Source organism: Gopherus flavomarginatus, chromosome 1 (genome assembly GCF_025201925.1).
Source record: "Gopherus flavomarginatus isolate rGopFla2 chromosome 1, rGopFla2.mat.asm, whole genome shotgun sequence".
In the NCBI taxonomy this organism is placed as follows: domain Eukaryota; kingdom Metazoa; phylum Chordata; order Testudines; family Testudinidae; genus Gopherus; species Gopherus flavomarginatus.
The window spans coordinates 199,964,793-199,990,201 of record NC_066617.1 but is presented as its reverse complement, the minus strand read 5'-3'; the positions used below and the strand labels follow the sequence as shown (position 1 = coordinate 199,990,201).

General features: G+C 41.1%; 1 protein-coding gene across 1 annotated transcript in view; it reads left to right on the top strand.

Moving 5' to 3' along the window:
- Positions 1 to 25,409, top strand: part of GRIK1 (glutamate ionotropic receptor kainate type subunit 1) — a 251,844-nt gene that overhangs the window by 204,966 nt on the left and 21,469 nt on the right. The window contains exons 10-13 of the mRNA XM_050962815.1: positions 1,794 to 1,997; positions 2,833 to 3,056; positions 10,024 to 10,142; positions 14,146 to 14,363. Coding sequence (XP_050818772.1) covers positions 1,794 to 1,997; positions 2,833 to 3,056; positions 10,024 to 10,142; positions 14,146 to 14,363 — 765 coding nt within the window. The remainder of the gene's footprint in view (positions 1 to 1,793; positions 1,998 to 2,832; positions 3,057 to 10,023; positions 10,143 to 14,145; positions 14,364 to 25,409) is intronic.

Sequence of the window (25,409 nt, the reverse complement as noted above, 5' to 3'; positions counted from 1 at the left end):
CCCAGTAATAACCTTGTGACCCCCTGAGGGGTCATGACCCCCAGTTTGAGAACCCCTGGGTTAATTTAATTTTAGCACCCTGTGTCCATCCACATGCATGTGCTATTTTGAGCATTTCAGTTTTCACAACATAGGCTCATCCCAGATTCTGGACAAGCTGAAATGCTCAGTTCGTGGAGTATGTACATAAGCTATACTAAAGACAAACCCACAGTAACCGTCTCCAGTTTGTGAGGGACCCTATGAGGCCAATCTCTAGGAAATAGATAAATGCATGGAGGTTAAGTCCATTAATGATTATTAGCCAGGATGGGTAAGGAATGGTGTCCCTAACCTTTGTTTGTCAGAGGGTGGAGATGGATGGCAGGAGAGAGATCACTTGATCATTACCTGTTAGGTTCACTCCCTCTGGGGCACTTGGCATTGGCCATTGTCGGTAGAGGGGATACTGGGCTGGATGGACCTTTGGTTTGACCCAGTATGGCTGTTCGTATGTTCTAACCTAAATGAACCCAAAGTTATGGAGACAGATATGAGTCAAGGAAGCCAGCAGAGTATCAGAAACCTGGAAAAATCTCGGACTGGATGGGTTAAGGCACTTAGTCACAAGCTGAGGTGGTTCAAAAGTTCTGGATTTTTTTTAAGCAGAATTTTTTTATTGTTTCTTTAAACAAACACAGCAAGCAGCAAATATTTGGCCACACACTTCTGAAATCCCAAACCGTATTCAGGTTTTGGCAGACTGATTTCAGCTTTTCAATTAAAAAACCACAACAAATTTTGAAGGAAAGCAGACATTGTTCGTTATTTTTTTCTGATTTTTAAAAACCCCTAGTTTTCGATCCAAGAAAAGTTTTGATGAAAAATATTTGTCCAACCCTTTTAATGAGCTTTAGTGCCTTTCAGCACTAGCTGATGCTGAGAACCAGTGATACCTTGTAAAGAAGTTTTCTCAAAACTGGGTTTGTGCCGAGATGCGGAAGGTTTATTTTTCCCAGGGCCGCCTGTGGCAGGGGGAGCAAATGGGGCAATTTTCCCCAGACCCCGCAGGCACCCCCATGAGAATATAGTATTGTATAGTATTGCAATTTTTTTTATAGAAGAGGCCCCTGAAATTGCTTTGCCCCAGGCCCCCTGAATCCTCTGGGAGGCCCTGGCTGTGCTGGCTGGTTCTGGGTTCCCTGGAGAAAGGGAAGTTGAGATTCCTTGTGCCCTCTCTGCTGACTTTCCTCTGCCAGGAGCCCTGTGCTTTAGGTTAAAACTACAGAAGCCTGCTTTGCACAGAGCTAAAAAGGAAATACCATGTGCACAAAACACTCTACCTATGCTATTTTTTTATTCTCTCCCATGAATATATTCCAGTCAATGGCTATATTATTTCATACTTTTTAAGTTTTGTTTTATTTAGAAAGTCAATTTTCAGGTTTACTTTATGATCCTTGGTCTAGTATTTATTGTACTACTGCAGTATCCTTACCCATTCCTTAACATGGGATCTTATACAGTATAGATCTTGGGCCTGATTTTGGAGGCGCTGAGCACCAACAACTCTAATAAAACCAATGGGAGTAACAGGCCCTCAGATCCCATGAAACTCAGAACCAGTACATTTATAGCTGATTGATTTGGGCAATTCACTAACATATCTAAGATGACTTTTAATGGACATAGTACATTTGTTGCACCTATACAATTGTAGTAAATCATCCAACTATTTGTGTAATGTATGAACGGAGATTATCTGAAATGTATCTCATTTCTATTGTTACATGTTTGGTGTGTTTATTCTATAGGAAGATCCCTATGTTATGTACAAAAAGTCTGATAAGCCCTTGTATGGAAATGACAGATTCGAAGGATATTGCCTGGATTTGTTGAAGGAACTGTCAAATATTTTAGGCTTCATCTATGAGGTCAAACTAGTTTCTGATGGTAAATATGGAGCCCAAAATGACAAAGGAGAGTGGAATGGGATGGTCAAAGAACTCATAGATCATGTAAGAATGAATTGTTCTGTCTTTATTCTACTTTAACCTAAGATAGTTTATAAGAAGCCAAGTCATAAGAAGTGTTTATATTAACAGGAGGACTAGTCATTTTTACAGAGCAGAAAAGCCCTTGAACAAAGACAAGTACTTAGGGTCTGCATTTTGGGGGGAAATCCTTCCCCCCCGGTGCTGGGGTATTCTAGAAGGGAAGATATACATTCCCTCACACTGCAGACCTGATCCATGGCTACTATGACAGCCCTGAGACTACAGTAGTTCCCCCAGCACCTGGGCCCTTACTCTGCAGCAATGATAGTTAAATCTCCATAGCAGTAGACCCAATCTCCCCTGCACAACAGTAGGCAGGGAGCCGCTGCATTTCGCTGCTCTGCAGTTCATGAGCGGTGCTGAGCCCCCCTGCAGGCTCTGCAAATCATGCCCTACCCTATCCATTGGAAAGGTGCCCGTATTGTTGCATCAAAGGATCTTGGTGTCTGCAAAGACAAGGAAAAGCTTTGATTTGTTTGGGTGCTCACTTCCCATGATTAATATTTCAGACATGTCCATTCTGCTTCTGGTAACGTCCTAATAATGCACTGTTTTGCCACAGTTTCTTGATGTAAACTGTTTCAGTCATACTCAAATTACTATAGCTCTTCTGAAGTAGTTTTCTGCCCACAATGACCTTTAATAAGGAAACCAAGAATTTTTATTTTACACTCAATTACAGGCAAAACTAGACATGTTTTAGCTTGTTTAATACCCATGGGAAAAGGTGGAAGGAATAAAAATATGATTGTTGAATGCAAAGAAAATGAGAATATTTTCCAATTTGTGTTCCCAGAAAGCCGATCTGGCAGTTGCTCCTCTCACTATCACCTACGTAAGGGAGAAAGTAATCGACTTTTCAAAACCCTTCATGACGCTTGGGATCAGTATTTTGTACCGGAAACCCAATGGCACAAATCCTGGTGTTTTCTCCTTTCTCAACCCTCTTTCTCCTGATATTTGGATGTATGTCCTCCTAGCCTGCCTTGGAGTCAGTTGTGTACTCTTTGTAATTGCAAGGTAAGTTTAAAGACTGTGTGAGAGACAACCTCTTTACTTCCCTTTTATCTTATATGCGTTGCACTGATCACACAACATATACTCACTCCACTAATGACAATTTAATGATATTCTAGGAATTTTATACAGTACCAAAAACATTGCATTCCGGAGGGGTTGTCTTGCATTATTTTTATATGAAAAAAAATAATCTTAGAGTGATGGGATTGTTCTTTACTTAAGAGTTTAAGGGAGAAAAAATAAAATTGATAAAATTTGTCATCAGTTACTTAATAGAAATGAAAATAGTGCATACAACTGCTTTTCAGCATGTAGTTACTCCTTTATAAACACTGCACTTTTCAACTAACAGTGCATACAGTTAAAAGCCAAGAAAGAATCTGAAAATCTTTGTTGCTGAAGGGTGGAAGTCAGCTCAGATCAATTCACTCTGAAAATTCAGAATAGCATAACAAAGAACTCAAGGGCTTCGCTCTGCAAGATGTTCCCATACCTCTCTCTAAGATGAATTGTCACAGGAGGTACAAAGCATAGTGTACTCTCAAAACCCAAGTGACAGCCATATACAGGAAGGCACTTATGATTCAGGGGAGCATGTGTTTAACTTCAATAGGACTTAAACTGGGCTTAAAATTAAGCATATACTTAAATGCTGTCCTGAATCAGGGCCTCTGCTAACAATGAACTCCTAACCCATGGAAGAGCAAACTCCTAATAGAATACAACAAGTTTAGAAATGACAAGTTTAGAAATGTGGGGGGGGGGAACTTGATTAATGAAAAGTTCAACAAATTGTGTTTAAAAACTAAAAGGAAAAATATGAAAATATGATTGACAGAGTTCAGCAATACTCCTTTCTTAGCAATTCTGGAGTCTGATGTTCCAATGCCATTCTTACATGAATAGTTCATATATAAGTAGTCACATTAACTTCAATGCTACTACTGGTATAAATAAGAGTTAGCCATTTGAATAAAGGTTTGTGGGATCAGACATCTACACTGCATATGAAACTTTCCAAAATATCCCTTCCTAAGGAATTTCAATATTTTATATATAAAATAGTAATTCAACATTCCTTGGATGCCATATTTGAAACATATTTTTTTTTCTGATTGCCTTTGATATCCATACTAAGACTCTGTAAAAAGTCATATTTATTTTTACTTTTTCCACTATTTGGAATTATAATTTTCATCACTATTTATTGAACATTTTCCAACCTTTCCTCCTCCTTCCTAAGAATATATATAAAAATATTTGTCTGGGTTATTGGCTTTTCCATTACCAACAATTATTTTTTCTTCTGACACCCTGTAAAGCTTTTCCTCCAATTTTATTATGTATTGCTTTGAATATAAAACAATGACATAATTCACACTAATAAAGGAAAAAGAGCATCAGAGTAGATACTCCAAGAAAACAAGTTTCAAATAATGTAACTCTTCATGGTCTAACATTTATATAATACAGGTAGCTATAGGATAATATATAAAGCTGTAATGCTGTATTGTTGAAATTCCAAATATTCCTCACATCAGAGTAAAGATACAATGTAAACATTTAATACAAAACTCTTGTAAATGCTCATGTAACCCTTCTGCCCGTCTGAGTTGGCAGCAACAAGGGCCCGGGTTCAGTATCTAGGGGTTCCATTTCAATAACACAATGCAAAGCCATCTCGAGCCCCCACCCAGTGACCTGGGACAATTACATACCACCCCCAGGTGCCTCTAAGAGGCAATACTTCCCCTTGCGCAAGCACAGTCTCTGAGTGTAGCAAAATCCTTTTAATAAAGGAGGGAAACAATGCAGCATTATGTTGGGGAAACACCACAAACAGAATTCATAACACAAACCATGAGCAAAAGACGCCGCCCTCCCCCAAGTAAGTTAGGCAGTATCCTTTTTCCCTCAGGGTCTTAAGTCCAGCAACCCAAAAAAATCACCAAAAGTCCCAAAGTCCAACACCCCAAAAGTCTCTTAAGTCCAGTAACCCCAAAATCACCCAAAAGTCCAACAACCCAAAAGTCTCTGTCCCTGGTCACTGCAGCCCCAGAGTTCAAAAGTTTATCTGCAGAGTTTTACCTCCCAGACTGGGGGGGAGGGGGCACAGCAGTGTTTAGGGGCACCTTACGTGGTCCGAGGCCAACTGCCCGCCTCTCCATGGGGTTCTGCTGCAGCCTTCACCGCGAGCCACTCCACCAACTGCTCCGCTCCTCCAGCCATCTTGTGAGCCACTCTAGCCGTTCCGCGAACTGCTCCACTCCGCTCCACCTGCTGTCCTGTGAGCAGGGCTGGCTCCAGGCCCCAGCGCACCAAGCGCGTGCTTGGGGCAGCATGCCGTGGGAGGCGCTCTGCCAGTTGCCGGGAAGGCGGCAGGCGGCTCCGGTGGAGCATCCGCAAGCACACCTGCGGGAGGTCCACTGGAGCCGCGGGACCAGCGGACCCTCTGCAGGCATGCCTGCGGGATGTCCACCGGAGCCGTGGGACCGGCGAGCGGCAGAGCGCTCCCCGCGGCATGCCGCCATGCTTGGGGCAGCGAAATGGCTAGAGCCAGCCCTGCCTGTGAGCTGCTCTAATCATCCCACAAACTGCTCAGCAATATATCTTCACACACCCCCAACCACTCAGTGATTTCAACTTTGAGTAATTTTAGTTCTTCAGTGATTTCAGCTTGTAGTAGGGGAGCCTCAGTGCTGGTGCACCATTGGCCCAAAGTGAATTCAGCTCAGCAGCCTGTAACTAGACTCCTAATGGAATTTAAATTAGCTGTGATATTCTACAGTAGAGAGAGGAGGAGGTGCAATTGATATTTCAGGTCCTCACAAGGGGCTCATACCTTCAGGTACAAATACCTGTCCCCAGTCTCTCTCAATTCACTGGGTTTTGGAACCCATGTCCCTTGTCTAGTGAGTGCTACTTAGTTGATGGTGAGTCCCTCTGACATAAAACACTTTCATTGTTCTTGATTCACATAATCAGGACAATTGTCCTGCCCCAATAACAGAGAAACTGGGGATCCCACAGCAGCCAAAGTGACCATTTAGGCTGCTGTGGGTTCATGCTAGGTGGGGTGGGTGTGCCTCTGCAAACAAGATCAGCCCTTGAAGTTCTTTTCCACAACTCGCCACAGTTCACCACCAGATGTCAGGATAGAGCTCATCCTGACTCTGCTTACACTCAAACTAATTTGAGTCAATTAAAATTGTATCTTTTGATTCCAGAGACCACAATGAAAGAGCAAATGTAATAAAATAGCATCATAATAGCCTCATGTTAGTCATTCTGATAATATGTATACACACAGTCTGATTTACTATACAGCTCTGAGATGAGTTACATAGTTCTTGTCATGAGTTCCCCGCACCACAAATTATGATTTCTTTTAATTGGTGAGCTCCCTTATTTACAAGAGCAGTCCCACAGACGTCAGTTGGATGTGGTTGTGTATTTCTTTATGGCCCACAGAACAGCTTTCTTTTCAAGTGGATGCACTGTCCAAATGCACTCTATCATATATGTCAAACTTTGTCTGCTTGCTGGTTTCAGCACCAGTGCCCAAGGCAAACTACAGTGATGGGGGCAATTTGTAGGTTTTATTATTGTTTTGTTTTAAACTGCTTAGAGTGTGGGTAGAGGATCATGGGACAACTCATTAGTGTAGATCCTGGGTGACAGAAAGAGTTCATCCATCACTGACGGCTAATCTCATATCAGCCACAAGACTGTGCACAATTAGTCATGATTTCCCACAAGCTCTTGCAGTAGCTCACTGTACCATGAATAATAATTCTAACTGCACACAAATCATCATCTCATTCATGGCTGATATTAAATCTGCCCATCAGTGACAGATTAACTTTGTTCTGTTGTTGTGCGCCAAGACTAAAAACATCCCACGGCCTTCTCCACCCAGGAACACGGAGAAGGAAAAAAAAAAAAAAAAAAGAGCAAGCCCCAGTTTGCCCTCAGCCCTGTAAATCCTCTAGGAAAACCCTGTCAAACTCAGAAAACAGACAAAGCTTTAAGTATATGAAAGAATGCACCAGATATGCCAAGTAGTCAAGAAAGCCACCCAATGGGCTATACCCAAATGCATGCCCAAATGAACACAAACAAAAAAGAGGAAAATAATATTGAATCATCATCCTTTGTGTTTCACTCTCTCAACTGCTAAACATTGCTCCCTTTAGGTAAAACCACTACTTTGCCCCTGGAACAATGATAATTCTCATTTTCTAATTTTTTTAAAAAATCCTTAGAAATATCAAGCTTTATTATTCTTGCTGATTATTTATTTAGGAAAACAGGAGACTCAGGGCCCAATTCAGCAAATGACTTAATAAAGTTTTATTCATGTCAATGGAACTTAAAAGCCTGCTTGAGTGCTTTGCTGAACTGGTATCTAGAAGCAGTGCTAAATTAGTTGGCAAATAGTTATGCTGAAGGTGTTCAGTAAACACCTGACATTTAAACTTGCTTCAACAAGCTAGGACTCCGACTACACATCTAGGAAAAGCCAGAATAGTCCATTCACACCTCCAAATCTGTTTTTCATCTGTTAAAGATTTGCTTTTTTCACTATGCATTGAAAAGGTCAATTCTCAAGAATCTTTTGGTGAGATACTGGAGGCAGAGCTCAAGAAGACCCTCACACACAAATCTCCACTATTCTAGCAATGCTATAACAAATAAACTTCATTGTTGCATTCTCATTGAGAGAAATATTCAGGGATAATATTTATGGACATGTCTGTTGTACTTCTAAAGATTTTTTTTTCAGTGGCATGACTCATATCTTAGTCCTCCTTAGGTCTCACATAGCATTACCATTGTTATTTAAATTTTGTATAAAGTGCCATAATTATTAAACAAATAGCTATGCCTTACCACTATTTGTAAAGTTACTGATTTTTACTGCTTCTTTTTAATTCTTCTCCACATTAGCTGTGACTACACTAATAATGTTCTGCTAAAATGTCTCTCTGTTGCCACCTTCATTTCATCTCCACTGGTGATATCAGTGGTGGAAGTGCTAGCATAGGTGTTTATCAATGATATAGGCATAATGTCATCAAACTTTGCTCATAGAAAGCCTACATGAGGTAATGCTTAACTGCCAGCAACCTACAACATCTTGTCTACACTACTGCTCCCACTGATGGAAACAAATCAGGAGAAACAACAGTGAAATAATTAAGAGAAATTTCCTAGGTTAGCCAAGTCCTGGAATAGAATCATTGACCTGCCCCTCCTCTGTTCATTGCATCAACATTTTATACGGTACATTGCACAGAACAAGGTGCATAACAAGAAAATCTGATATTTAATTCTAATAGAGAATGAGTCACTGATATACTAGCACAAATATTTTTAAAATATCAACTGTAGTTACTTTTGCTCTTTGAATAATCAAAAGGTCATATAATAAAATAAAGCCTTTCTAGTCTGGCAGAAGTAGTTCTGCCGACTGAATTTTATTGCTATTTTCTAGCAGTTGCAATTTTGTTCTTTCTGTTGTAGACACATTTTGTCTAAGCTACAGAATATGTTTATTACTTAAAAAAATGTAAGAGTCCAGCCCTGCTCAATTTGCAGTGCAAGACTCCCAGCAAAATATCATGCGCAATTACTGTTTTACACTCCTTGTAACATGTTGACATTGTAATTCAGTGTGTGAATGCCCAGTAGAAGGCCTTTGCACTTTGATGGCTTATATGCAAGTTAGCTGGTACACAGGCCATGGCTCACAGGGATGAGTTTCACCCTTTGTGCACAAATCTAGTTAAGAACAATTTCATTGATTGTAGAAAGGTGGTTTTCACTCTATTAGCACAGTGAGAAACTTGCTGGAATGTAATGATTTGGTTTTGTTTTTGTTTTTTTTAAATGGTGTATGTAGAAATTTTTTATCTTTAATCTTTATATTGCCTCTTGCAATTATGTTTAACAACTATTGTACTTGTGATGATGATATTGTTTAGTTAATGGCATCTTAAGCTACCTACTGTTTCAATTAGTATGTTCATTACTATCAGCGTTCATTACTTCAGCTTAGCGTAGCACTCTGGTTGCAAGAGTGCATAAATTCAAAGCTTAATTATATTGCCAAAACAGTAATTAAAATGTATTAGCATGGCATTGTCAATTAAAGCTATATTCATAAACTTCAGCAGGAATGTACCTAATGTGCCCTGCAGAGCTGAGAAGCAGCAGGCACAGTACCACAGGGAGGAACAATCTTTAAAGTAACTTTGCCAACTATTTTGCAGGCCATAATAGGGTATAGATTTTGCATTTTCAGCAAGGTGTGCTGGGAAATAAGCACTATTCTTCCCCTCATTAAGTGGAAACTGGCTGCCTAATTCTCTGTACATGGTACTGAAAATATTCCCTATGGTTTTTAAGCACTGAAATTACTTCCGCAAAGTAGCAACAACTTATTAAAGTGCCATAACCTCACTATTGGAGAAAGTGCCACAAAAATGAATATCGTAACACCAGCAGGTCTTGTAATATAGTTTTTTTGTCATGCCCGATGCCAGTTCTTTATATAGAGAGTACTCCAAAGGCACTACTTTTAGAGCGCCATTTTTCTTTTGTGCTTCACCAGGGAGCAGCTACATGGAATCAGTACATCCCCTTCTCTGCAGGTCATCAATCGCGTGGCTAAGGGAATGACTGGGAACTTTGAAAGAAACAGTAGTCTTATATTTGAGGATTACAGTCAAAGAGCATTAGGATTAACGAAGTAGGGCTTATGCTAAAACTGGAGCTCTGAAAGCCCCTCCCTGCACTGCAGTGCTGCCCTGTAGCTTGCATACCGTAGCGGGATACATATCTATGCTTTAGTTTTGGTTATTTTCTTTATTAATCTTTTCATTTTCTGCATTCTTTAGCAGGTTTGCTGGCTCAGTGTGTATTTTATCTGATGTTTACAGACTGTTTCTGTTAACTACCACAGGTTTACACCCTATGAGTGGTATAACCCCCACCCGTGCAACCCTGATTCAGATGTGGTGGAAAACAATTTTACTTTACTAAATAGTTTCTGGTTTGGAGTTGGAGCTCTCATGCAGCAAGGTACACCGGTCACACATCATTATTGCACACATCCCACAGTCTGCTCAAGGGCTTCTGTGCTGGTAAACTCCACCATCTGTAGCTACCACATATATTGTAAAACCTGATCTCAGACATTAAAAAAGCAGATTACACAGTGAAGTGGGGATAAGGAGGTGAGGGAAATGAAACTGACACCTGCTTAAATACAAAATATGGTAACCGCAGAAATTAGAAGGGAAAACATACAAGAAAGTATAAAATCAGCTGTCCCATATGGGAGCTTCTGTAGACAAAACAGAAAATAATAGCCAGATGACTAGAAAGGTATTTTTATTGATGAGAAACCTAAAATTCCTACATTAAAAACAGGAAAAATCTCTATTCACGTAGGCTTCACCCCAGTATAGACAGTAATAGCCATAGCGATCCTGGAACACATACAGGACCAGCCAGTCAAAAGGTATTACTTCACACAGATTGTTAAGTTTTGTTGGCAATTGTCAAACTTTTATTTAAAACCAAAACAAAACCTATTTTTATTGGCTTTTCTGCAGGTTTGAGTCCCATGCTCTTGTAAATGCATCCAACCTTAGAATTAACCAAGTCAAGTCCCAGTTGCTGCTGAATTTTGGAAACTGCACCCAGATACTCGCATGACAATGAAGGGCAGCGAAGTGCACTCGAAATGGGAAGTCACGCAGATACATGTACTAAACACTTATGCTTATGGCGTGTGTATACTGAGGCTTCCCATTAAAGGGCTATATTGTATCAATACGGGGCTCCATTCAATATCTCTGAAAACATTTCCCCCCCTCCAAAAAAAAGCAATACATAGAGGAAGTTGCAGCAATATATTGGTATTAAATTCCCAAATATTTAAGAAAGGAAAGAATACCTACATTCATTCAGGTACAGTTTATTCTTTTCATAGGCATGAATACCAATTTGGATTTTGTAAATAAATAAAAAAATAATGAAGGAATTTTTCTTAGACAGGGTAGTGAAGAAATTTCACACTGTTACTAGGATAATACATCCACACAGTTTTATTGGTATATTCATAGGAGACACATATCTTCACCAAAATTATTTTGAAGAAGATTGGAGATAAGGTGTTTTTGTTTTTTACAATGTATCTGTAAAGTACAGACTAAGGTTTTACAGTATCAGGCAGGTGTGTGTATATAATTGTGACTGCCTTGTGTGTGAGAGTGCCCCAAGACTTTGTGTTTTTAATGTCCTGCCTTTTTGGAGTTTACCATCATCCACAGCAAACTGTGGGATGCAGTGTCTACTAGTTACCACTACCTTGGGTACATGACAGTCAGCCCCAACCAGACTCTGCTTGTCTTTCAAGAAGCTTTACAAAAACATTTGTAAGGCGAAGCAAATGTTTCCATGTACAAACTTGTGGTACGTGTGACTGTAAGTGCACCGTCAGTAACATGTAGAGTTTGAACAAGAGATGAATGGTTGCTAACCTCTGCATCTATTGTTATGCTCTTTCTTGTTAACAGAAGCTGCTTGTTGTGCTTGATTGGAAGCCACTTGTTTATTAAAATTTAAAATGTGATGATCAGACTTTCTCTTTTCTACAGAGCGTGAGCAAAGTCTGGATCAGGATTGGCTGTCATGTCTGCCATAAAAAGGCACTAGAGAGACTTCAGCAAGTATTGTCTCTGACCCTGAATCTTGCTAGTAACATTTTACTTAGATGTTATTTCCCCATTCCTTTGAAGTTCTCAATCCAGATATTTCCTCTGGTCTTTGAAGGTATCCAGACATGGCATACTTCTAATTATAGTGAGCAGATAATTAAAAAAATGTATGAGAAAATATTACTTTTAAAAACTCAAGTGACCTACTAAAGCCTGAATTCAACAAAATGCATAAGCACATCCTTACCTTTAAAGATAGAGCTTAAGTCTCTCAAGATTACACCAATGAAACAAAAGCATGTGCTTATGCACTTTGCTGAATCAGGTTCCAAGAGATGGTGAATACTGAAAAAATCACGGGCCTGATCCTGCAATACCCTGAACCCCACTCAACTCCTATTGACTTTTGTGAGAGTTGAGGGTGCTCATCATCTTACAAGATCAATCGCCTTGCTTATAACATTCTGTGGCAGGTTAAAATGTATTGTCCTTAGTTTAATTAGATTAAAGATTTTCAGTTTCATTTATACAACTAATTTGACACTGGAGAAAACCATTGGAGTATTATAATTTTGCCAAAAAGCTACAGTAGGCAAGAGTTTCTCCACCTCCATCTATTATCATGTACCTCTAACTGTAAGGCTGCACTACCAGCTTTTATGGCAAGCTGCTAGGGTTTCTGAAGTTTCGTTGCTATTACTATCACTATACATTAAAACTAGGATTGTACCAGTGTCTAACTACATCTTTTATATTCCTACAACTATTTAGGCTTTTAGAAAATGACATCTTCATGAAGATCTGAATCAGCATACCTAGCAGCCTGCTCTTACGTTTGCTAGGTCAACTACAGTTTAGAAATAAATACATCCTTAGGAGTAAAAAATCATGTTTCACAACATTTAAAAAAATCTAGTCTGATAAAGCACCAAGAAAAGCACAATTAACAAACATAAATCTGGATGAATCAGCAGCTCTTGAAATGATACATTAAGATTCCTGAAATTAAATAGGAACCTCTACTTTTAGACGGTTGGCCTAGTTTAAAATCAGTGCAACACAAAGGCTACACACGACAGGAAGTCAGCTTTGCTGTTACCTCTCATAATTTGGTAGCTACATCAATGTACTCAGAGCCCTCGGCTACGGTTAGCTCTGACCTTTAAGAGAGATGTACATATATTTATAAAAAGCTAAATTAAATCTGTTTGCCTGTGGTTTGGAAGATTATTACCCTTTCAACTTTTGTTCAAATTGTATAAAGTTTTTATGTTAAAATCTTTCAAGGCCTTAAATACCTTCTGTGAAATGTCTGAAGTTCCTAATCATTAAGTAGCTCAGATGACATAACACTTCAACAACAGGGACCTTTCTCTAACAATAATGAATATTAGTTAAATCAAATTCTGTACACACTCAGACCCCAGTTCAGCCAGCACTTAAGCATTTGCTTAAGTCCATCCTTATTCAATAAAACACTTATGCACTGTGCTTAACTCTGATGTTAAACTGAAGTCAGTTGACTATAAGCGCACAATCAAGTGCGTGTCTGAATCTGGGCCTTAAACCCCAGGCAATCCACTGAAGTCAGCAAGATTGTATACCATGTCAGTCAGGGCAGAATTTGGCTCATAATGTTCAGGAGTACTTTGCTTCACAGCTGGGATCAAATTCAACCCTCCTGAGTCACTTATATGCCCTTAAAAAGTAAAATTAAACATACAAATTATCCATTTATTGTCCTAGTCTCACAATGGCAACAGCAAATACCCACCCCCCAAAAAAAGCAAATACAGTACAGAACTGTGTTAAATATAAACTATTAATAAAATAAAGGGAGAGCAGCATTTTTCTTCTGCATAGTAAAGTTTCAAAGCTGTATTACGTCAATGCTCAGTTGTAAACTTTTGAAAGACCAACCATAACATTTTGTTGAGAGTTACGAATAACCTCCATTCCCAAGGTGTTCAAACCTCTGAGGGTCTACTGTATTGTTGTTCTGAAGTTTAAGGCTTAAAGCCTCATTAGAGTACTTGTAACAAGCAGTTAAGATACAGATAAATGGCTAGTATAGCTTGCTAGGAGTCTAAAAGGTTAACTCCAAAGGTGACATTATCTCAAAGACAAATTGGTGTTCAGACCCATGGATAATCATGCGTTTGTTAGGTATTATGGCATACATCCCCTTCAAAGTATGTTACCATTATTAATGTTATCTGTACATATGTGAGATTACTGTGTAGATTTCTTTTATCATTCTGTGGTTCATAAATGTATTATGCTCCTAAAAATAATCTACTGCCAGAGAAAGATTTCTTTCAACATGTTTTAATATGATTGTTTTGATGATATTATAACAGGATCAGAGCTGATGCCTAAAGCTCTTTCTACCAGAATAGTTGGAGGAATATGGTGGTTTTTCACCTTAATCATAATCTCATCCTACACTGCCAACTTGGCTGCCTTCCTGACAGTTGAGAGAATGGAATCCCCCATCGATTCAGCAGATGATTTGGCAAAGCAAACCAAGATAGAATATGGAGCTGTTAGAGATGGATCAACAATGACCTTCTTCAAGGTAAAATAGTGCCAGATGGTTTTGTACTGTCAGAATTGTAACCTTTCACTAATAGATTCTGAAATGTGGAACGGAATGAGAAATTTTGAAAACATTAGTTTAGCAAAATTAAGCAGTTACAACAAATCCCTAATCCACAGAGCGTCCTCCAGGAATCTACACATGAGTGATGGGGAAGGTTGTGCTACATGCATGTTTCCTTCCGCCAACCAGCGGGAAATTGCCACAAATAGATGACAGTCTGACACAGTACCACCTTTAGTGAACAGTCCTCAGTACCATGGCTGCTCCCTAAGAATGGAGGGCTCCGGGGCAGCTACAATCTGGAAAGTCCCTGCTAGAACAGGTCCAATCCAAGAGGGAATAAAAGACTCTGGAAAAATGTACAGGCACAAAGTCTCTGCTGGAATAGCCCCATGCCTTTAGTGAACCCTCAAGATCTATACAGTCTGGGGCCCAACTACCTCCTCCTTTTGAGAAAGGCAAACCCATACCCTAGCAAAAAGAATTTAGTGAAAACTCTGCGAGGAGGACCTCCACAGTTTTGTCCCATCAGGGCCCATTCCCACTAGCTATTCTTCAGTCTTCAGAAGGGGGCTGTTTGGCTCGAAGTTTATAATAAGTAATTTTCTAAGATACTTGATCTTGCAAAGCAATTGGAAAAATACAAAATAGTTAATTTGCTTTTAAAAATATTTTATATAAAGAATATAGATTTAAAGTTTAATAAATATAATTATTAAGTGAGAGCATTTTCTAGTGCAATTGCTTCAGTAGATGATTAAATTCCTTTTGATAATCAGCTTTAATTACATATAAAATGAATGGATCTCAAAATGTCGATACATATACTAACAAGTTACAAATATGGAAAATGTACAAAAAACATCCCATGGCAATTAGCACTAATTAGCAGCTTTGTTCTCACACCCAGGAGGAAATCCAAGGATTGAATGTACCTAGGTAAGTATCAATATCATGCTCCTCAGTATGGTATCTGAGCATCTTTTAACTAACCTTTACGAAGAGTCCTTCCAAAGAGAATGAGAATGAGTCACATTGGTGAAACAACATGTGGGAAAAATAGCTTCTGCTACCTGTGTCATAGATGTTCTGTTAATTAACATTTCAGTTACTGGTGTTATCAGTTTGACATCTTAAGTGAGTATTTTAAAAAGGTCTGTGGCAGACCTGGCAATTTAACCTAGATGCCTCAAATCCCAGTGCAGTACCTTAACCACAAGACTACCTTCAGATGAAGAAAGATTCTTTATATACAAATAAAGAAAAGTAATGGATTGCAATTCAAATATTTGGATCATGTCCCAAAACTAGTAATTTTCAAAAAGGATTCTGCAGTAGTTTGCTACATCTTACATGGCCACCCTGTTTTTAGCAGTTAAAGGTAAATTCCTCTCTTGCTGCCCCTGCTTACTTCCATCTATCATTGGGGAGAGGTGACTGTGTATTTGAATAAGAGAATAAACAATGCTTTTTTTCAAAGCCTGATTATTTAGTCAGCTTTTGAAATGACAAGTTGAAATCTCTATTAACATATGCTGGAAAACAACTCGAGAACCCTAGGAATTGTCACAAAGTAACTACGATATCACTTATTTTAATAAGGAACACCTATTAGGCTGGTTAGTACTTTCTGCTACTACTTAAAAGACCCTAGTAAAATTACTTAGCCCAATTTCCCCCCATTGGCCAAGAAAGGTCACCACAATTCGGGGCCTTGAAAGATGAATCTGCACAAAGAGAGACTGCAGTTGTGGCTCCTGCTCTATAGCAGAGGAAATCACTGCATACTCTAAACATTGTGGAAATCAGAACAAGTTTTCCAAAGCGGTTTCATTTTGCACTGGCTTTTTATGACACAAATAAGAGCGTGGAATTTTGAAGGCACAAATAAAGATGAATCAATTTTTTTAATATTGTTTTTAGCGTTTAGGCATCTAACTTAGGTTTCAAATAGATAATTAGGTATCAGTTTTCTACAAAATTCACTCATGCGTGTGTGTGTCTGCAATTATATATGAATGATGAATGCTATAAGTAATTTCTGTGGAGAATGGAGATGAATTAGTTGGAAGAGTAAAGGTGATCTAGTGAAAGGTGCATGAAAAATGCAATTTCACATTTATATCACTGCTACATATGCAATACAATTAATAAATCATATACAGTACCTCTTAGAAGAGCTAAAGAGATCATTGCTCCATTGTGCTAGGTGATGTATAAAAACAAAGCGAGGAGCCAAAGCTTGTCCTGAAGAGCTTACAGCCTAAACAGATCAGAGAGACAAAGGGTGGAAAGGGAAATAGAAGTACAGACAGAGAAAATGACTTGCTCAAAATAACACACAGTAGGTTAATGGAGTTTTTTAGTGTGTAATTATTTGTAAAGCATCAGAGATGTACATAGTACTTCACAGACATAGAAGAGACAAATCTATGTCCCCAGGGTGCGTTCAGTCTAAATGTTATACGTACAAAGATATATATTATTTATAACTTACTATGTAGAATCATAGACTTTAAGGTCAGACGGGACCATTATGATCATCTATGCCACTCAACATTTCTGCAAATCAGACACCAGACTTTCAAGCCGGACACCCAGAAATGAGAAATACAGAACTGGTGAGCAGTTATGAGAGGCTGGTTTAAATGACTTGCCTAGCATCACATAGGAACAGTGGCTCAGATGCACAAAGATTCATAGGTACTTAAACCCCTAAATTCCATTACAAACCACAAAACTGTGGCTCTCGCAAAACCTATACTCAGTTGGCACCTAAGTTTTCAGGGCAAAAGTTCCCCTGGTGCCTTCATTTCCACCTCTGGGCATGTGCCTCACAATAGGCATCTGAATGTCTATCTCCTATTTAAGTCCCAGAGTGATCCACAAAATGGGGGAAGATAGGTGCTCCTCCCCCTACCTCACCTGTGGGGCCTGAGCAGAGGCTACCTACAAGACCAGTCCTATAGCAAATTTGTGAGGGAAGGTGGTAGTGTCCCCTTTATCACTTTTAGCCTAGTGGTTAGCACACTCACCTGGTATGTGGGAGGCCCAGGTTCAGTTCCCCCCACTCTGCCAAATAGGGGAGAAAGGATTTGAACAGAGATTTCCCCTCTCTCTCAGAAGATTACCCTAACCACTGAGCTATGAAACAGTCTGATGTGGGCTCAATCTCTCCTGTTGAAGCTGTTCCACTGCAATTCCCAAATCTTTTTGCGGATCCCTGTGCGTATCCGGGCCTTTGGGGCAGAGAAAGGGACAGAATTCAACTCTCCAGGGCGGCATTCAACTGCCTTAACCATGAGATCCTTTTCTTGTAATTCCCTGACACATTCACCATGCATCTTCCTACTTCTGCACCAAATGGAGCAGGAATCCTATGGACAACAGTCTGCTAAACTACGCAACCCTGATTCACCCCCAAAGCAGGTCCATTTTGTGCACTGAATGAGACAATGATCCTGTGGAAAAAACAGTTATGTGATCATGTAAGTAAAGACTGTCATAATGCATATGCATAAGGGGGCTGAATTAAGGTTTCCCAGGCTGTCTTAGTTCTGGCATTTCTTAACTTTTGAGTGCTTGACTTTGCAGCCTTGATAATGTTCTTTTAATATAGTTTTTAGTGTGTCATTTATTACATTTTTTAAAAAGTAAACTGAAAAATTAGAAGTTCCATCAAGTGGCATCACATTGACACCCACGTGCATCATCAGCAGGACTGGAACCTTTAGATCCACCACAAAGACCTCTGCCACTTTAGCTAATGGAGTAACCAATAGTAGCAGTAATAGGTGGGCCTCCTTTATGTGACCACAACTAAATGGGAATGGGAGACTTTTGCCAGTAGATTTCACAGATATTTCCTGATAGCAGGGGCATGGTGAAACTCAGGAATCTTGGATTCCACTACAGACTCTGGAAGGGAGCATTTGTTAGTGGGCACAGATTCTTCTGTCCCACCCCCATCAACCTGCCCCAGTACCATTCTCTTTACCTTACCGCTCGCTGTCTACATTTCTCATGTTGCTCATTCCAGTCTTCCTGCCCAACCGTTCTATTTCCTTCCTTCCCAGCTCCTCCTCTGATCTGCCTCTCTCCCTACCCCTGGCCTCCAGTTTCCTCCACCTAACCACCCACCCACATTCCTTAGCTGCACTGGCTCCCAGTTCCAATCTCCCCTTCCCTCTCTATGTAATTTCAGTGTGCCCCTTTGGTCCTTTTCCCAAATCCTTGTCCAGCCAGGCCTAAACCTGGCTTCTCCTCAGGTACGTCTCCCATCAACTTGTTCCTCCATCCCAATGGTTCTCAGTTCTAGTCTCCTTGTCCAGTCTTCACTCCACTCACTTTCCAGTACCCCCTCTGCCCCTGACTGCCAGTTGCTGTCCCTGTCTCCTGTCCCCTCCAAACGCCCAATCCCTGCCAGGCTCCTTGTCCCAATCTACTCCACTGCTCCCCAGAGGTTCAACTCTTGTCCCTTCTGCATTTGAATCCAACCGCTTCCTCCTCTATGCTACCTGGGCTCCGGGGGTGGTGTGTGTGTAGTGGTGTCATTGAGAGTACAGACGACATAGGCTGCATACTGTCAGTTCAGGCGCCCAGACCCAACACAGCCCAGAGCTGCAACAGCAGGGAAAGTCCTGCTCAGTCCAGGCTGGTGCATGCTCAGTGTAGATGGAATTTAAGGGGAATTTAGCTGCTAAAATCTGAGAAGTCTTTATTGAGCATGTGCAAACTGTGATTTTTCAAAAGCAGCAAAGAATCCTGTGGCATCTTATAGACTAACAGACGTTTTGGAGCATGAGCTTTCGTGGGTGAATACCCACTTCCTCAGATGCATGTCTTCCTCAGATGCATGTATTCACCCACGAAAGCTCATGCTCCAAAACGTCTGTTAGTCTATAAGGTGCCACAGGATTCTTTGCTGCTTTTACAGATCCAGACTAACACGGCTACCCTCTGATACTTGTGATTTTTCAAAGACTTATAACTTTCCCAAGTTTGAGCAGATTTTCATTCGGGTCTCAAAAGGCACATCCTGGACACAAAGGACACCCCCTACAAAATTTTGAGTCCCTGCTCCACAGCATGGAGGCACTAGAGCTTTTCAAAGAAAAGTTCACCAGTATGTAACATGGACGAAGCAATTTATTTTTCTCTAACCTCGTTCTTGGAAAAAAAATAGTTTTGGCTAAACTTTTCCAAGGCAAAAGAAATCACCCTGAGGCTGACACTAACCATGAGAAATATAGGCCAAATAGTCAAATGTTGGCAAAGTTTAAAGCACAGGATCTTATAATGGGAAGTGTCAGTCAATCTTATTAATAGGCAGTTCTATCAGCCTCCGTTGTAATTTTATATATCTGAGTTATACATTACCATGTAAAGTCAGGGAAGAGCTGGATTACTTCTGGGGGAGGAAGAAGGAAATAGTGTGATTTCCCTCCCCAGTGTTTCTAATAAATCATTTCAGACCTGACCCTGCAATGTGCTGACAGTTCTCAACTCAAGGGACGTCACTGGGAGTTGAGGGCCCTCAGAGGACTGAGTTCTGTGTGCCCATCATGATTTATAGGAAAGAGCAGATAATGCAAAATAATTCACAGCCACAGTAGAGACAAAGGGCAGTTATATTTTAAATTTAGGCACAAGACTTCCTATTTTATTTTTTAAAATAAAACTTTCATAGGATAGAGGAGATATTTAGACATCAAAATACTTATTTCTCCCTAAGACGATACTGCAGTCTACTGGCATCAAGCTGTTTCCCAGCTTGCAATACTGCTAGCTGAAGGGGGCACGGTGGATAATATGGTAACCAGCAGGGTGTGAGGTTCAAGTGGCTCAGTTAAAAGAAAGGCTTTGTCCCTCAAAATACGTTCCTAGGAAAGTCACAACAGGAAGAAAAACAGATGGAGGGGGGCCAAGCTCACTGAACTAGACGGCTGCTGTAACAGGTGGGGGAAGTCTAAGAAATGTATGAAAATCTCTGAGTGGGCTAGGTGAAGCGGGAAGATAATGGTTTTCAGTTCAAAAGAATGTAAGTGCTCTGAGGGTATGTCTACACTACGGGATTATTCCGATTTTACATCAACTGGTTTTGTAAAACAGATTGTATAAAGTCGAGTGCACGCGGCCACACTGAGCACATTAGTTCGGCGGTGTGCGTCCATGTACCAAGGCTAGCGTCAATTTCCAGAGCATTGCACTGTGGGTAGCTATCCTGTAGCTATCCCATAGTTCCCGCAGTCTCCCCCGCCCATTGGAATTCTGGGTTGAGATCCCAGTGCCTGATGGTGCAAAAACAGTGTCGTGGGTGATTCTGGGTAAATGTCATCACTCATTCCTTCCTCCGCGAAAGCAACGGCAGACAATCATTTCGCGCCCTTTTTCCCTGGATTGCTCTGGCCGATGCCATAGCATGGCAACCATGGAGCCCGTTTTGCCTTTTGTCACTGTCACTGTGTTGTACTGGATGCTGCTGACAGAGGCGGTACTGCAGTGCTACACAGCAGCATTCATTTGCCATTGCAAGGTAGCAGAGATGGTTACCAGTCGTTCTGTACCGTCTGCTGTGCCATTGTAAATTGGCAATGAGATGACAGTTATCAGTTGTTCTGTACCGTCTGCTGCTGTCATAGGTGCTCCTGGCTGGCCATAGCTGAGGTCGGCTGGGGGCACAAAGACAAAAATGGGAATGACTCCCCGAGTCAATCCCTCCTTTATGGTTTATCTAAAAATAGAGTCAGTCCTGCCTAGAATATGGGGCAAGTGTACTAGAGAACCAGTGTATCAGAGAATCAGAGAGCACAGCCGCTCCATGTCAGATCCCGCAGAAATGATGAGTTGCATGCCATTCACGGGGGTTGCTCCTGCAACAACCCCACCCGTTGATTCCCTTCTCCCCCAACCTTTCTGGGCTACCGTGGCAGTGTCCCCCATTTGTGTGATGAAGTAATAAAGAATGCAGGAATAAGAAACACTGAGTTTTTAGTGAGATAAAATGAGGGGGAGGCAGCCTCCAGCTGCTGTGATAGTCCAGGTAGGACATTAAACGGTGGAGGGGAGAGGAGCCCAGCATCCCACTGCTATGATAGTCCAGGCAGTACAGAATCTTTTCTTTAGACATGAAAGCGGGGGGGGGGGTGATGGAACTCATCCCCCAGTTGCTATGATGAGGACCGTTACCAGCCGTTCTGTACCATCTACCGGGAATGACCGGGAGTCATTCCTATTTTTACCCAGGTGCTCCCGGCCGACCTCACCTGAGGCCAGCCAGGAGCACTCACAGGATGATGATGACGATGGATAGCAGTCATATTGTACCGTTTGCCACCGGGGAGGGGAGGGGAGAGGATGCTGCTATTCATTGCCGCAGCACCACGTCTACCAGTAGCATGCAGTAGACATAAGGTGACATATAAAAAAGTCAAGAAACGATTTTTTTTCCCTTTTCTTTCATGGGGGGGTCGGTGGTAAATTGACAACATATACCCTGAAACACCCTGGACAATGTGTTTGACCCTACAGGCATTGGGAGCTCAGCCAAGAATGCAAATGCTTTTCGGAGACTGCGGGGACTGTGGGATAGTTGGAGTCCTCAGTACCCCCTCCCTTCCTCCATAAGCATCCATTTGATTCTTTGGCTTTCCATTACGCTTGTCACACAGCACTGTGCTGTGGCCTCTGTCTATCATAGCCTGGAGATTTTTTCAAATATTTTCTCATTTCATCTTCTGTAACAGAGCTGTCATAGAACAGATTTGTCTCCCCATACAGCGATCAGATCCAGTATCTCCCGTATGGCCCATGCTGGAGCTCTTTTTGGATTTGGGACTGCATCGCCACCTGTGCTGATCAGAGCTCCACGCTGGCCAAACAGGAAATGAAATTCAAAAGTTCTCGGGGCTTTTCCTGTTTACCTGGCCAGTGTATCTGAGTTTGGATTGCTGTCCAGAGCAGTCACAGTGGTGCACTGTGGGATACTGCCCGGAGGCCAATACCTTCGATTTGCGGCCATACTAACCTTAATCCAATATGGTAATACCGATTTCAGCGCTACTCCTCTCGTCGGGGAGGAGTACAGAAACCGGTTTAAAGAGCCCTTTATATCGATATAAAGGGTGTCGTTGTGTGGACGGGTGCAGCGTTAAATCGGTTTAACGCTGCTAAAATCGGTTTAAACGCATAGTGTAGACAAGGCCTGAGTTTTCCTAGTGATCAGACATGGGCAGCCACAGAAGATCAATGCTGATTAGGCTCGCAGTGGAAGTTCTAGAGGGGACATAGGAAAAAGCCCTGTCCCTTTGCAGAAAGTTACTGTAGGGGAGATGTGGTCTTATTGAGTTCACAAAGCCCGGGGTTCCCAGACGGCTATTCCAGACCAGTCGGGCTAGAAGGCAGTGAGTGGGTAGGGGGATGGTATTGGGATTAGTGGATTCAGAGAGTGCCCAAATATTAGTGGAGTGGAGTTGAATCCAGGCAGGTAGTGTCCTGCCCACGAGCCTTTTATGTTTTCCTGGGGAGAGACTAGGAGCAGTTTCCTGCCCTTCAGAAAGTGCTGAGGTGATCAGGGAGGTCACTCATGGCCACCAAAATAGAAACAAGGCATGCAGCAGCAGCAGAAGCAGCCACCACAGCAGTGAGTCTGGGTCTTGTAGCAGCAACAGAGCTCTTCAGGAGCTTAGCCCTGACTAGGCTGCAAGGAAAACAGGGCATACAGCAGGCACTCTTTAAAAGTCTATTCGCTCTTGGAAGATAATCCTTGTGTTTAAAATGGGAAATGCCAGAAGTATCAATCTCTTTCAAACCTATAGAAAATTTTAAGGCACACCCACTGTTCCAGGATCTCTTTGTGGGGAAAGATAGGTGACAGGGTGTCATGTGCCCCACATGAGATGCAGAGCCATTTTCTGGACTCCCCTTAGCAGTCAGTCCAGATTGGGCTGATTAGTTCTAATCTATGGAATGTAAGACATAGATAACTCCTTCAAAATAAAAAGAACCAGGAGGACGGGCAGAAGCAGAGAGGGCCTGCAGAAAGAAATCCTAGGACTAGCTGGACTCTAGAGAAAGCCCAAGCTTAAAGGTATAACTTGTTTAAAATAGTAAAAGGAAACCCTACGTAGGGGGTATTTTTAGAAGCTATTGAGTGTATAGGGAATATGATAGGAGCAGGTTGGGAAAACACGTTTACATCACTTGTCTAGGAACTCTGTTTGAATTTATTCAATCGCACCCCAGCTCGCACTCCTGTTGTTGGTTTATAATACACACAGAATGCAAACACACACACTTCTGAGCATATTTCCACTCTTGTGTTGAATATCTTATACTAGCTTCAGTAGAAACGCCAAGCCTCTACACATTTCTCAAAAAAATTATTTTAAAATAATAGCAGCTTTAAGAAATTCATGCTTTTAGCCCGTCTAGAGCAGTGCAAAGACAGGCCATTCCATTTCACGGAAGATCTGTTTAAAAATCTATTTTGTTCCAAGTAGGCCCCCCACAAAATAGAATTTCTCCTCAGAGGCACCACAGCACTCTGCATAGTAGGCTGCCTTAAGGCCGCAGACCTTGGAAATCTGGTTCCCCAGCAGCTGGGTAGAAACATGCTTGGGTTCCATCAGAACGATCTCCACAAAATGCTTCAGTTTTGCTGAGTCAGCAAATTCTGATGAAAACCTGTCTCATTTGAATTTTTGCAACCAGCTCTTCTTGTAATTCTATCCGTTTGTTCTGTTTTCTCACTTTATTTTTGGCTCATGTATAATAATTGATGTGTAATGTCCCATTCTGAAGCTTGCAAAATCCTGCCTTCTGCTATGCATATACAGCTCCATTGAAATCAGTCAGTTCTGCATCTGCACCCAAAGGGTAGAAATTTGAATTTCATCCTTAGTGGAGAAATGTGTACGTGTGAGGGAGCATGGCAGGGGTGTGGAAGTGCGGGGGAGGGAAGGGATTAGCGCAGCAGGAAGCTAAAATATCTCTCACAAACTCATCTGCATACAGAATACATTATTCCTATAACCTCTATAGGTCTGTATCAGTCTCAAACTACCCTATAAAGTGTATCAGTTTCAAAAATATATTCCTAATTAGGGTAAAAAATAGCTTATACTAATTGAGAAGAAACTGAACAGATCTGTTTAACCTTCAAAGTTTAGCATTGTCCTCTGACTGAACAAACTTAAGAGCAGAATTAGAAGAACTACTAAGCCCCAAACTTCAGAGTCAAAGACATTTTGCTTAAAAGTTTAATACTCAGCCAAGTAGGAAGTCAATATCTAATATGAGCTGCCATGCAGAATAGTGTTTAATAAGAACATACTAACTCTACCCAATGAACCTAAAAATGATCTGAGACAGACTGACAATATCCTGCACAAACCTTATAACATTAAGATAATTCAATACATTTAAAGTTAAACCTTATTCAATTTGGGTTCATATTTTTGGGGGTCCATTGCATTAGAAAGGCAATTGTGTATGTGTTTTTGTGGAATTACATGGTACCTTCTCTAGTAGGGAGGGGGATGCTAATGCATTTCCTTTGTTATCAACGCTTTGAAGCCACCCCACTGGAGAGGTGCACATATACTAGTTCAAACAAGATTCTAGGGACCAACAGACAAAGAAAGGGGTTTTGGATAAATAGCCTGGTTTTAAACTGGCTCAGGGCTTTCTTCCTGATCCAGCAAACAGACAGGACCCCTGGTTCACAGACAGCCTCAGTCTTCAGGGTAGGATTGGAAGGACTGGGCCTATTGATGTACCATAAGACTGGGTGCTTGTTCTGAGTTGAAGCTGTAATGAACTTGTAACCACAAGCCAGTGACTTGGGTGTGGGTTTAAAGAACTGCTCCTGCCAGAATATGTTTTCTACTGCAGTACTTTTTACCTTCAAAATAAAACAGGGTTGCAGAGAACTGTGTGGTACTTTTAACTATAGGAATTACACTTATTAATTATTTCTGAAGACAAAGCCTCTCTCTGCTAGGAACAATGCAGGGAACTGTA